General features: G+C 35.4%; 2 protein-coding genes and 1 long non-coding RNA gene across 4 annotated transcripts; 2 read left to right on the top strand and 1 right to left on the bottom strand.

Moving 5' to 3' along the window:
• Nucleotides 1–4,781: 4,781 nt before the first annotated feature.
• On the top strand, nucleotides 4,782–6,628 carry LOC125578308. Its single transcript, XR_007316396.1, has 2 exons — nucleotides 4,782–6,122; nucleotides 6,241–6,628. It is a non-coding gene; the product is annotated as an uncharacterized LOC125578308 (long non-coding RNA).
• A 345-nt stretch (nucleotides 6,629–6,973) lies between these two features.
• On the bottom strand, nucleotides 6,974–9,695 carry LOC106437954. 2 transcript variants are annotated; one of them, XM_013878979.3, is made up of 11 exons: nucleotides 9,400–9,695; nucleotides 9,239–9,325; nucleotides 9,012–9,155; nucleotides 8,834–8,925; nucleotides 8,654–8,742; nucleotides 8,462–8,565; nucleotides 8,295–8,361; nucleotides 8,138–8,213; nucleotides 7,940–8,054; nucleotides 7,338–7,869; nucleotides 6,974–7,240 (listed from the first exon to the last, which is right to left on the bottom strand). In XM_013878979.3, the coding sequence occupies exons 1-11, from the start codon at nucleotides 9,620–9,622 to the stop codon at nucleotides 7,147–7,149; spliced, it is 1,623 nt and encodes a 540-aa protein (XP_013734433.1). In that variant the 5' UTR covers nucleotides 9,623–9,695; the 3' UTR covers nucleotides 6,974–7,146. The 2 variants fall into 2 exon arrangements, with proteins under 2 accessions (XP_013734433.1, XP_013734432.1); XM_013878978.3 differs by having other exon boundaries at nucleotides 9,391–9,691.
• Nucleotides 9,696–9,929: 234 nt separating this feature from the next.
• Nucleotides 9,930–12,500, top strand: LOC106437952 (glutamyl-tRNA(Gln) amidotransferase subunit A, chloroplastic/mitochondrial). The gene is made up of 9 exons (XM_013878977.3): nucleotides 9,930–10,611; nucleotides 10,695–11,006; nucleotides 11,083–11,262; nucleotides 11,343–11,437; nucleotides 11,521–11,596; nucleotides 11,677–11,754; nucleotides 11,830–11,973; nucleotides 12,048–12,161; nucleotides 12,261–12,500. Exons 1-9 carry the CDS (start codon nucleotides 10,081–10,083, stop codon nucleotides 12,345–12,347), a joined length of 1,617 nt encoding a protein of 538 aa, XP_013734431.1. The 5' UTR covers nucleotides 9,930–10,080; the 3' UTR covers nucleotides 12,348–12,500.
• The last annotated feature ends 360 nt before the right edge of the window (nucleotides 12,501–12,860 follow it).

The raw sequence follows: 12,860 nt of genomic DNA, 5'->3' as shown, positions 1-12,860 counted from the left end.
TTTCCTTGCTTTATAGTCTTATGAACTTTTGATTAGTTCTAGTATGTGAAATTGCATTAACCCAAACAAAAACTAACCGTCCAAGTTCGACTAAACAAGTTGAAATGTTTGAATTTTAAGAAGTCAGTGTAGCTACATGATAAATAGTCCAGCAAATATAGCACAATATTAAATATTTAACCAGCTACATATGTTATTTAACCAAAATTGACAAAACTCATTTACTAAGAATTTATATTTTTTACACGACTATGTTAATAAGTTTCAATTTATAAAATAAAATCCAATTATTAAAAAAAGTTATAAATTATTATGTGAATGGTACAAGTTTGCATACCACATACTTTCTAATGCATACTTCAAGTCTCGTAACTTTAGTCAAACCAACAACCTCTTCCTAGTTTCAATGATTAGCCAGTTGATTTGAAGATAAATTAAAGTCTTAAATAAAATAAATACACTTTGGTTCTTGTCTAATCAAATGTAACGTTGGTGCTCCACGTTTGAGATAACTCTACTTTAATTTAGTTGTTTGGACTCATTAAAAATTCTCCTAACTTAACCTTTAAGTACCATGATGTGTGTTTGTTTGGGGTCTACTGAATTATTAAATTAAAATAATTAAATTTAATGACTATAGATATTGATCAAGGGACAGTTGTGTCAATATCGTCTCAAGACTAACACTATTAATGCTGGGACACAGTCGCACAGCATTAAAATTATTGTCCGGGTCCCTCTTATCTGACGTGACCATTAGGTACCAAATTATTTATGATGGAAGACATGTATAATGTACTTCGAATTTAATCTATTACTCTATGCGTTTCATGATAAATATTATCATTTAGATAGTTTTTACACATATTAAAAAATTAACTAAAATACATTTATATTTTTATTAATGTCTTCTATTTAACTAATAACATTTTAGATCAATATATTTATTTATAAGATCAATGCAGTTTACAATTAATATTGAATTAAAAAAACTATAAATTGTATTAGAATTGTAGAATGATACTTTTTATATAACAAAAAAAAATTAAAGTGACACTTATATAAAACTGAGGGAGTAAAATATAAATGAATCTCCTTTTTCTATTTAATTGCATCAAGTATTTTCGTTTAATTAATTGTGTCAATATCGTCTCAAGACTAACACTATTATTGCAACGAATCATGCCCACTGTGTGACTTAATTTAAAACCCTTCAATGTTTATGAGTCTTTCCCAGTCTCTGACAATTGATACTTTTTCAGATCTTCAAACTTGTTTTGACATTTTATTTTGAACTAAGGCCTAACTTGTTTTGACATTGTATATTGAATTTTCGTGCCGTTTTTTTGTAAAAGAGTTTTGAGTAGAGTGATTCTATTTCTTTCCATAAAATCTCGGTTGGTTCCTAGTTGGCTGGCCTATGAAACCAGCCTTTTTGAACATCCATATGGAGTCTTAGAAAAAAAGAGAGGATCGTTTCAACTACGAACTACGAAGTATTGTCATTTGTCATTATAACTCCATTATTATTCGAACACTGCATTTGTAATTGTTTGTTCTAAAAGAAAGCATGAAAATGAGGTCAAAGTGTCAGGTGGGAGAAGAAACCAAATCTTCATCATTGTCTCGTTGATATTCTGTTGTCGGCGAACTTTTAGCTACGCGCCCATATGTTTAGTGTACTCATTACTCGTCTACACGTATATATTCCTTTTTTTGTCATGTTATTATATACATATCGTTTGATTAACCAAGAATTTCATAATTAGAAAACTCGAATTCAATAAATCATATTTTACGAAGACCACTAGAATCTGAATTCGGGCTCTAGTCGTTGCACACCATCAATTAATTGTTAGATAATTCAGAATTCTATCAAAACTAAGTTCTGTAAGAAAGAAAAAAAAATCTATGTGCAATAAGAAAATCTTGATGTATGAGACAAAATAAGTTGAACATTCAAGAAGACAAGAGATAAGCTCGACCACGTGCGGTGGACCAACACGACGGTCTTACCACCGTAGGTGTCGTGGCCAAAACCATCGACTTCTTCTCTGGTCACTTTCTCACGTCGGGGTCCAAATGTATTTATTGATATTCATATCACTGAATTTACGATTTAGTGGTTTTATTTACCTTTTCCAGCTAAGCTAAACATTCTTACGTAAGTGTTAACAATTTCTTTATTTCCATCTTTAGATTTGTTTCAAAAATCAATAGCTTGTATATATTTTCAGAATAGTACTATACTACTATTTATAGCTGGGTGTGTTACGTGTGTACAGCGGTCGAAATAGCACGTGAAATTAGGGCCGTTCTATCCAGACTTCGGTCCAGTTTGGGTTTGGTCTTTTTTGGTATTTCAATTTATAAAATTAGCTAATATATTGAAACCATATCTATTTTGACTTAGTTTAGTTTATAAACTGTCAGTTTTTCGGTTTCTTCAGTTTTAATATAAAAAAATCTAACTAAATTTATATTTATAGCATTTTATCAATTGTAATTTATATGATTAAAAATCAGATTATTAAATAGTAATCTGATTTTTAAATATTTTTTCATGTTTTGTTTAACTATTAAAAATAATTAGTTGAATTAAAAAATATTTTCATAATTTTCATAAAATAATAATAAAAATATCATAATGTTATTAAATAACTAAATATTAACACAAATATATGTCAATAAAAATATTTACTTAAAATAATAAATTGTTCAGATTTACGTATCAAACATTAAGATCATATCAATAAAATACAATATTTATATATTATCAATAAAAATTATATAATATACATACAACTATACTATTATATTTTACTTAGTCAATTTATTTGGTCTGATCGGTTTATATATCGAACCATATCCGTATATCACGGTTTATAAAAAAATAACATACATTCAGTTTATATGATATTACCAAATATAAACAATTTTTCTATTTTAATTTGATTTGTTTTTAATTTATTCGATTTTAATGGATTGACCACACGTATGCTAAAATAGATTTATCATCTTATTAAAAAAATGCAAAAATAAAGTCAATATCAAAAATATGCTATAATAATTTTTAACATGGAATCAATGAATGGTCTCTATTTCTAAGCTTTTTTGTACTTCGGTCATAATCTCCTCTTCTATTTTTGGCTAGCATATGAAAATCCTTATCAGCTTGGCCCATTACCTCAGTTGCTTAGATCATAACTAGGAGTGAACACTTTACCCGATACCCGAAGCTGCATCCGAAACCGATCTGAAAAAGCCAAACAGAAATTCAAACCGAAGTAGCAAAATATCCGAACGGTATTAAGCTAAGAGAAATTGGATATCCGAACATGAACGGGTAATATCCGAATCCGAATGGATATCCCAAGATAACCAAACATATATATATACTTACCCTTATATTTCTAGTTTACATCTCTTATTTTTTATTAAGTATTTATATTGATGTTACACATACTTTAAAATCATAAGTATATATATATAACTAGGGCAGGCCCGCCCTACGGGCAGGATATACTTTACTTGTGATCTAGTTTTTATTTTTTTGTATGATTTGGTGGTTTGTTTTTTTAGATTTGCATTAGCAAGAAATGCGTATAATAGTGTTTATTGTCTATTAGGATATTTTAAGTGATGAAGGATATTATATCCATTTTAGTTAATGTTTGATGTTTGCTTATTTTTATCACTTGTTTTTGTTCTTTTTATTTGTTGTCCAATATATTTTAGGACATTATACTATTTTAGTTATTATCTTTATTTTATGTTATGTTTTTTATTATGAGAACACATTTTATATCATCTTCGCATATGTCTGACTAATTTTGTTTATTTTTTATAATTCTGGCTAGATATTATAAAATTGTTTTTGTATGATACAATTTTCATGATTGAAATGGTATACATTTATTAAATGTTTGCTCAATTTTTATATATAGTAAGTATTATTCGAGTTTTTATTGTTGTGGTTACTCAAAACATTTATTATTTTATATTTTGTTTATATTGAATGTACTTGTATTTTTTTATATTATTCAGTTTCAGTGTATTATTAGTGGCTGTTTTACCTATTCTATTATCTTCTATATTGTTTCATTTGTTATACCGAGTAATATATTATTTTATTTCAAAATTTTACTGTAAATTTATTATGGAACAGGAAAAACATAATATAATATAATTAGTTAAAAAATGTATCGTGTGCTATAATGTTGGATCAAGATACATATATTTATTGAATCATTATGTGTTATGTATTACATGTTCTTGATAATTGTTTATTTGATGTTTATCTCGAATTTGAGTGGTGAGTTGTATACTATGTTTTGAAATTAGAAGTTTAGTTAGTGGGCTTAATGTTTATTGGTTACGATTGTGAGGTATGGGCTTATGCTCGTTGGTGCGGATGTGTGTTGAAACGGTGTAAACTTGCATTGCAAGAAATGATAGTATGACCAAAGTTTGAGTATGTATGACCAAATGATTTTTGATAACCAAGTATAGATCCATTAATATTAAACACATGTACTGGAATATTTAAAGTTCAACAAAACAGGATACTTATAAAAGAGAATCATGAATTCAAAACTTGGCAAGTAAGCGGATCATTGGGTAGGGCGAATGCAATGGTCAGGTTATCATATCCAAGAACATCTGTATCTGCTTGTAGTAATAACAAACATTACACCTATCTTCTTTTCCTTTGAGCATGCAGATTCTTAGGGGCATTATAAGGATCATGTTTGTACCATAAGATGGCCTCTTCACGATCGGGACATCTTGCAAGCTACGTATCAGTTTCTCCAATATCGGTGGACTGATAACATGTTTGTACGCCAATTGAAGAGGTCCATAAATGTCATGCCTCCTTCATGTTCTCCTGTGATCATTAGAAGATTAACATAGAAATATGTACCTAAATCATGGTTGTTCTTGGCCGAGAACTTGAGATGTTTGAGGCCTTTTTAGGCTGATCCAATGCGAAGTATTGCTTTACTTCCTCTATAAAGTGTGCCTCAGCATGGCCAGCTTTGAGGCAAGCTTCCATCTCTTGTGTATAGCATCTAAGTGTAAGGAGAGGGCTCCTTGTAGGTGGCGTAGCCTGGCTTTTTTGCAGATAGTGTTGTAAGTCTTTTGCGCAGAAAAACGCCAGGAGCATAGACACATGCAATGACATCGGAAATGGAAAACTCAGAGGCATTTTTGAGTTTCTTTAAGTAAACGGAGTTGTGTTTTGGCTTGTTGGCGAGACGTGCCGAGGCTCTGCGTTGGAAAGTCATTATTCTTGATGTTTATGTATTATAGATGGTGATGATAATTGTGAAATAGAACATTGTTTATATAGGTGGAGGATAGGGGTCTCCATGTAAGTGTAGATGCGAGTTAATGGCTTTGTGAAGATGCAGTCGTACGTGTATATACGTTATAACAATATGTTTCATAATTATATTTTAGTTAACTCTTTATGATCAGAGATTCTAACTCTTCCTTCGATTAAAAACAATCCATATGATCTAACATTATACAGAAGAAGAAACAGACCAGATACGTTGTTACTATGTAGTGGAGAGAGAGAGAGAACTGAAAGTTAAGATTATGGGGCAAAAATATATCGTTTATTTAGTGTGGGGTCCGAAATACAAAGAAAAGCAAATCCCAAATTTCTCAAAAAAAATGGGCGTCGTTTTGAGTTTCCAATTTTAACAAAATGCACGTTGTTTTATTTTTGAAACAAACGTTTTCCTTTCTCCTCAAACTGCAATAAAAAAATCCATGAAACGACGTCATTTAATAAAGAGCTCTTCTGAAGTCGTCATCACCAGATCTATCCTCTTCCAATTTTCCCAGACAAATTCAAAAGCATCAATAGCCCTGGAGATTATTGGTCGTCACGCTCTCTTTTTCGATGGCTACCTTTGTAAACTCCCCGACAGCGCTTGTTAACTGGAACAGCCACCGGTACGATGTTCTTCACCTCCTCTCTTCTCTTCCACCTCCGCGTATGAAGCGCGGCTGTTTGGTTTCAGACGACCCCGACTTAGAATCGGACCTCAATCACGTGCGCTAACTTGATTTACCGGCGGAATCTCTATCTCTTTCGCATGATGACAGAGGTAAGGAGATGAATATCACATATATTTATAACAAACCCAAACCGCCTCTCTAAACAACGCTTTAAAGACACATGAATCAATGGGATTAATCACGAAATCACAACTTGGGCCGTTTCAGATAGAGAAAGGAAGCTCAGACATCATGTGGCGCCATCGCAGGAACAAAAGAGACGGTCTGCGATTCTTCAATTGAGATTAGGGTTAGAGCGAGAACCACATCTATCCAGGCCGGATAAAGGGACCAAACTCATAGCCCAACACACGATAAATGAAGAAAGCCCATCTCGACGTGTATCTAAATGAAACACCGAGTTTCATTAATCGGCGACACGTGTTGCGATGAGGAGCGACGACTTATCTAGCTGGTGGTGACGTTGAGACACCAGGATTGAGGGAACTGTACTTTATATATAAAGATTATGGAGAAAATAATTTGATATTCATTTAAAATACATGTCAAACTTTTTGTTTCATGTATTAATAAAAATTACATTTAAAGTTAAAAACAATACCCAAATTAATATCTATTTGTTTTTAAAATATTATCTCCAAACCTATTAATCATTCAATCTATAAAAATAAAAATTCAGTTAAGTGAAATCTATATTTTTAAATACAAGAAACTTAGAAAATGAAAAAAATTATTTTTTTTTCTTTTAAAATCTAAATATCCAGACCCGATTCAAAATAAGCGAACCCAAACTAAAAATACCCGAACCCGATCCGAAGTACAGAAATATCCGAACGGATTCTCTACCCCGAAAATCCGAAATACCCTCCGAACCCGAACGCCCACCACTAGTCATAAGATTGGGTATACAAGTTGGTTAAGTCATGATTGAATTCAATGATTGGAAACCAAAGATTGTTATGTTTCCAATTTATAACCAGGATTGAATTACAGAGAATTTAATTGTCTTCCCCCAAATAAACCAACAAAACCAAAGTTCTTGATTTTAGATTTGCAAGACTCATATAACAAACAATCACCCAACACATTTCTGTTTTGTACAATCTCAAAGATTCAAGAATGGTCGTTCCATTTCCATCTTCTTCCCGCTTCCTCTAGAACCTTAGCCCTTGCTTGGCTTGCCTTTGCTTCATCCTCTACCCAAGTTCTGCATTTTCATTCAAAAGTTTAATGCTTATCCAAAGACTAATACTTTAAAATAGGGTCTACTGAGTTATTTAGTTATTACTATTAAGTCATTTTACCTGAGAATTCTAAGAGCTTCCACTTCAGCTTCAAGGATAGATCTTTTATCAAGCACCGACTCAAGTTTGGACTGTAACTCACTCAGCATCTTTTGTAACTCGCTATGCTCAACCATATAAACAGATTCATCCGTTGTTAGCCTCTGAGACATCTCATCAATATCTTCTCTCAAGCTAGTAACCAACTGTTTTTGACAATCTATGGCTGCTTTCTCTTTCAAACGCTCCGCAAACCACTTCAGCTGAGAAACCTTTTCTTGTTCTAGTTCATTAACCCTGGAGAGATAGAGCTCTTCCATTGCAACTCCTCTGGATCTCTCTACCTGAAGCTTCTCATCCCAAAGTTGCCTTATCTCTCCCTTTTCAAGCAACTCTGATCTTATTTCTTCCATCTCAGCTTTCTGGGAGAAGGACTCTGCTTCTAACCTTGACAGCTCTTCTGAAATAGCTTTCGCCATTTTACCGGTTGTTAATGCTGCAGCTGCTTGTGCTTTTGTGACAGGTCTACTCGGCTGAAACCGCTTGATCCTACCTGTAATATATGTTATTTAGTCTACAATCCAAAGAAGATAAAGAATGTAAGAATCAGAGGGATAGAATACCGAAAACGTTTCTGATTGTACTCTTGTCTCCCATCAAGAAGTCCAAGTAGAAGCCGAGGGACATGTCAGGATTGAGATCCTTTGTATCGATATAGTCTACCTTTGTCCTTGATATCTGGACTGTAAACAAGTCAGGTCATTAAAGTATCTGATGAAGCAATCACCGTTAATGCCTAAGATGTTAAAACTTTATCACACCTCTTGCATGATTTCAGGATGTAAATCACACTCCAATTCAGCTTTCCAGTTAACCAAATCGAGCCGGGAAACAAAACTGCAGTCATCGTACATGTCCATCAGTTAAGGATAAAACGAATACAATAGAAGAGGAAGAAAGCCTGATCCCATTTTGTACTTTTCAGGATGAAAACTAATGTCGTTTCCGGATAGCTTGCTGGATGTAATGCCTGCCTCTGCCAAGGCTGGAAAAGAAAATTAAAAGCGAGAAAGGTGAATTCAATAGAAACAAATTAAGAACAGTGAATAGAGAGAAGTAAAAATGCTCATCTTGGCAGAAGGTACCTTGAATGTACTCGAAGTCAGGGTCTGTAATATTCACATCTTCAAATGCAGGAACTGAAGAGCCAGCTAAAGCTACTGCTGGCACAATCCTGTGCTTTGGATTTCTAAACGCCAAAAACATATTCTTTTTTTTTATCAGTCCTTCACAACAAACATAGATAGTTTTATAACTCCAAGAAGTATCATCATTACCTCTCTAGTAACGAATTTAAACGAACTAGCCATCTAGCATACTCTCGTCTTGTGCACAACTCGTCTCCCATTACATCATCTTCAATTATCTGAAATGTTCATGATCAGAGCTGGTACATTAACTTCAAGTTGGTTGCATTATCTCATCAAGGGGGAGTACAAGTTTCTGGAAACAAAAACCTTTAGTTTCTTTAAAACTGCTATTGCTTCTTGTTGAGCAGCATCTACTGAAACTGGAGTGGTGATAGGGTGAGCTTTCAGGGCTGATGATGCTAAAGCAAAGCCGAAGATAAAGACTTGTTAGAGCAATTGTAAAGAATCTTACAAAGCAAAATTGACTAGAAAGCAAGAACGTTACAAGTGTCAACAGTATCTGAAACATAGTCAACGCCTTCAGTGTCTGACTCAGAAGCAGAAGTCTTCTCAACACTCTCTTCATTCTCATTCTGATTCAAATCCACACTTGAACTATGCAACGGATTGCTAAAGCTAAACCTAAACCCTGTCAAGGAAAAAACACTGAATCTCAGATACAAACCATCCTATGTGAAAACAAAAGAGTAGAGAGAGAACAAAAGGTTGAACCTTTTCTGGAGACTGAGAAGTAAGCAAGAGTAGCTAACAGAAGAGCGAGTGATGATCCAACACCAGTGATTACAACGTTCCTCCACTCTAAAACCCAAACAGATCGAAATCAATTTCAATTGGAAAACCCCAATTATGAGAAAGATGCTAACTTTTTGTACTTTTCGAGTGAGGAAGAGGAGGGTCGTCTTGAATAAGAGACCAGCCACCGTATTTGTCTTTGGAAGCTTGAGAGACCCATGAGGCACCGGAGAGAGACGCGACGACGCGGACACTCCGGGGTTTGAGTAATGGGAGGGTGAAACGATGTCGTACAAGTAAAGGAGCGAATTTTGGGAAGATGAAGGATGAATTTGGTGGCTTTCTAATCGAAAGAGAGCACATTTCTTGTCTTCAGATTAGGGTTCTGTTTTCTGGGTGGATGGTTCAGTTTGGAAGATGCAGCTTAGACAAGATGCTGCTGGTGCTAGTACATCAACTAAACTTCTGTCTCCCTCGGAGGGTTTTGGTTTGCTTTTATTTTCCGGTTTAGATTTAACCGTCTCGGTAGAATCGTTCCTACCGAATCAATTGGGGTAGAAATAGGTTTACACTTTACAGACTGAATAGATAACATGTTGGGCTATTATTAAATTGGGCATAAACATATAGCCCATTAATGGCCCATTTATAATTCCCCTGGTCTTCAGTTGTTGATCATATCTTATCTTCTTCCTCCTCAGTCTCTCCCCCTAAACCCAATCAGCCGCCGCAAGGTTTCGCCGCCGATATATTTCTCCGGCGTTCCACCGGAGTTGATTTTAGTAATCCAACTCAAACTCGAAGTAAACATTCCACTCGCGATGTTATCGACATTGCAGCCGCCGCGCTCTCTCACTCTCCTCCCTTTCCGACGATTCCACGGCTCCAAAACAATCGCATCCCTAGCTTCTTCCTCTCCGACCCTCGACGCTTCCTTCGTCTCTCCTCCACAATCCCAGATCCTCACCACTCGTCGCTCTCTCCTCTCCGGCGAAACCACAGCTTCCGAGATCGCGAAATCTTACCTCTCCCGCATCCGTCTCACCGAGCCTCAGCTCAAATGCTTCCTCCACGTCTCCGAGAACGTTCTCAAAGAGGCTCAAGAGATAGACCAGAGAATCTCCAGAGGCGAGGAAGTGGGCCCTCTCGCCGGAGTTGTAATCGGCGTCAAGGATAACATCTGCACTGAAGGTATGCCTTCCACCGCCGCTTCTCGTATCTTGGAGCATTACCGTCCTCCGTTCGACGCCACGGCGGTGAAGAAGATCAAGGAGATGGGAGGGATCGTTGTTGGGAAAACCAATATGGATGAGTTCGGAATGGGAAGCACAACTGAAGCTTCTGCCTTTCAGGTTTGTTAATGAAGAAGAAGAGAGGTTTAAGTCTTTCTTATGGTTTAGGGATTTGATCTTTAGGTTTTGATTTTGGTTTAAAGGTAACTGCGAATCCATGGGACTTGACACGTGTACCGGGAGGTTCATCAGGAGGCTCAGCAGCAGCTGTTGCGGCGAGACAATGTATGGTGTCTCTTGGGAGTGATACTGGTGGGAGCGTGAGGCAGCCAGCTTCCTTCTGTGGTGTCGTTGGACTTAAGCCTACTTATGGGCGTGTTTCTAGGTTTGGACTTATGGCTTACGCATCTTCGTTGGATGTGATTGGTTGCTTTGGCTCTACGGTTGCTGATGCTGGGATGCTTCTTCATGCTGTTTCTGGGTATGATAGGTTTGACTCCACCAGTAGCAAACAAGTAAGGTCTTTTACTGTAATGAGACAGAAGAAAGGTCTTTGCTTTTGACTAAAATAAGTATCTTTGCTTTGTTCAGGATGTGCCTGAGTTTGATACACAGTTTCTTTCTATGGATTCTTTTGAATCTAAACCATTAAAGGGAGTGAGAGTTGGTCTCATTCGCGAGACGCTTGAAGAAGGTGTTGATTCTGGAGTGAGATCTGCAACTCAGGAAGCTGCTTCTCATTTAGAAGCATTGGGTTGTGTAGTAACAGAGGTTTGTTCCTCTGACTTTCTGTTGTTTAATGTGTTCTTTGTGTACAAATACATAGAAATTTATGTTTTCAAATTTCACAGGTCTCTCTTCCTTCATTCTCTCTTGGACTACCAGCTTACTATGTGATTGCCTCATCTGAATCATCTTCCAATCTATCACGTTATGATGGTGTCAGGTAACACCGTGATATGACTTGATTCACAATCTATATGGTCTATCTATACATAATAAAGATTGATTCTTGTGGTGGAAATGAAGATATGGGAATCAAGTTATGGCTGACGAGCTCAATAAGTTGTATGAATGTTCGCGTGGTCAAGGATTTGGCGGGGAGGTACGGTTTCATAAACTGATTTTTCAGCTTTACTTCTTCATTTTGCTATAATCAAAGACCAAGTGTGTGTGTGTGTTTAGGTGAAAATGAGGATTTTAATGGGAACATATGCACTCTCGGCTGGTTACTACGATGCATACTACAAGCGAGCACAACAGGTTGGTAACCTCGCATCTTCATTAACCATTTTGGATCAGTAACAAATATATGTTCTCTTTGGTGTTAATATATAGGTGAGAACACTAATTAGAAAAGACTTCAAAGCGGCGTTAGATCATAATGATATCCTTATCTCACCCGCAGCTCCGTCTGCTGCATACAAGATTGGTGAAAAGAAAGATGATCCATTGGCAATGTATGCTGGAGACATTATGACGGTATGAAATGTGTTTTGTTTCTCTTTCAATAGCACAAAACATAGTTTGTAATGACATGAGATTGTTTGTTGCAGGTTAATGTAAATCTTGCAGGACTTCCTGCGATTGTATTACCATGTGGATTAGTTGAAGGAGGTCCCTCGGGTTTACCGGTTGGTCTTCAAATGATTGGTGCAGCCTTTGATGAGGTTTGTTGCATAAACTTTTTGCTTACTCTCAAGATTAGCTTAAGAACTTTTTTTTTTCTTAAAATGATGATTGATTGAGTTTTTTGCTATTGGTTTTAGGAGAAATTGCTGAAAGTTGGTCACATATTTGAGCAGACTCTCAAAGGTTCAGGCTTTGTTCCTCCAACGTTGCCAAATGTAGCCTAAACATGAAAGCTTGGAGGCTCTTTTTACTTTCATGCTTTGTTTAGGTAAAAGCGAATTGATTTGTAATTTAATTTCTATTGTATTTTGGAATGCAAATGTAGATGCTCACTATATCCTTCTTACGCTTTATGTTATTGCAACACGGTTGTTTTACTAGGTAGAGCCAAAATCAATATGGGATATATATATTATACATCTCTAATATAGAGATTAGGGCTTCTTTTATTGATATTCCGTGTCAAAGAAGGCATCTGTAATTCACCACACACGGAAATCTTTTACACATAATTCGTGTATTTTCATTTTGTTTAGCTATATCCAGTTGTGTTTTTCTGATTGTATTTATAATTGATTGATTAATATTTGATAGTACAACAGAGTTCAATCGATATGATGGTGGAAACAATTTTTTTAAATAAAAAGAAGACGATTTACGTCTTCCTTTTAGTTTCCTTACTTCACTTTTAAATTTTGATTTATTTGTTTCCTATCTTTTTATGTTTTTGTTTTATG

This window comes from Brassica napus, chromosome A9, assembly GCF_020379485.1.
Source record: "Brassica napus cultivar Da-Ae chromosome A9, Da-Ae, whole genome shotgun sequence".
Classification (NCBI taxonomy): Eukaryota; Viridiplantae; Streptophyta; class Magnoliopsida; order Brassicales; family Brassicaceae; genus Brassica; species Brassica napus.
Note: the sequence above shows the minus strand (reverse complement) of the source record. Positions and strands in the feature narration are given on the sequence as shown.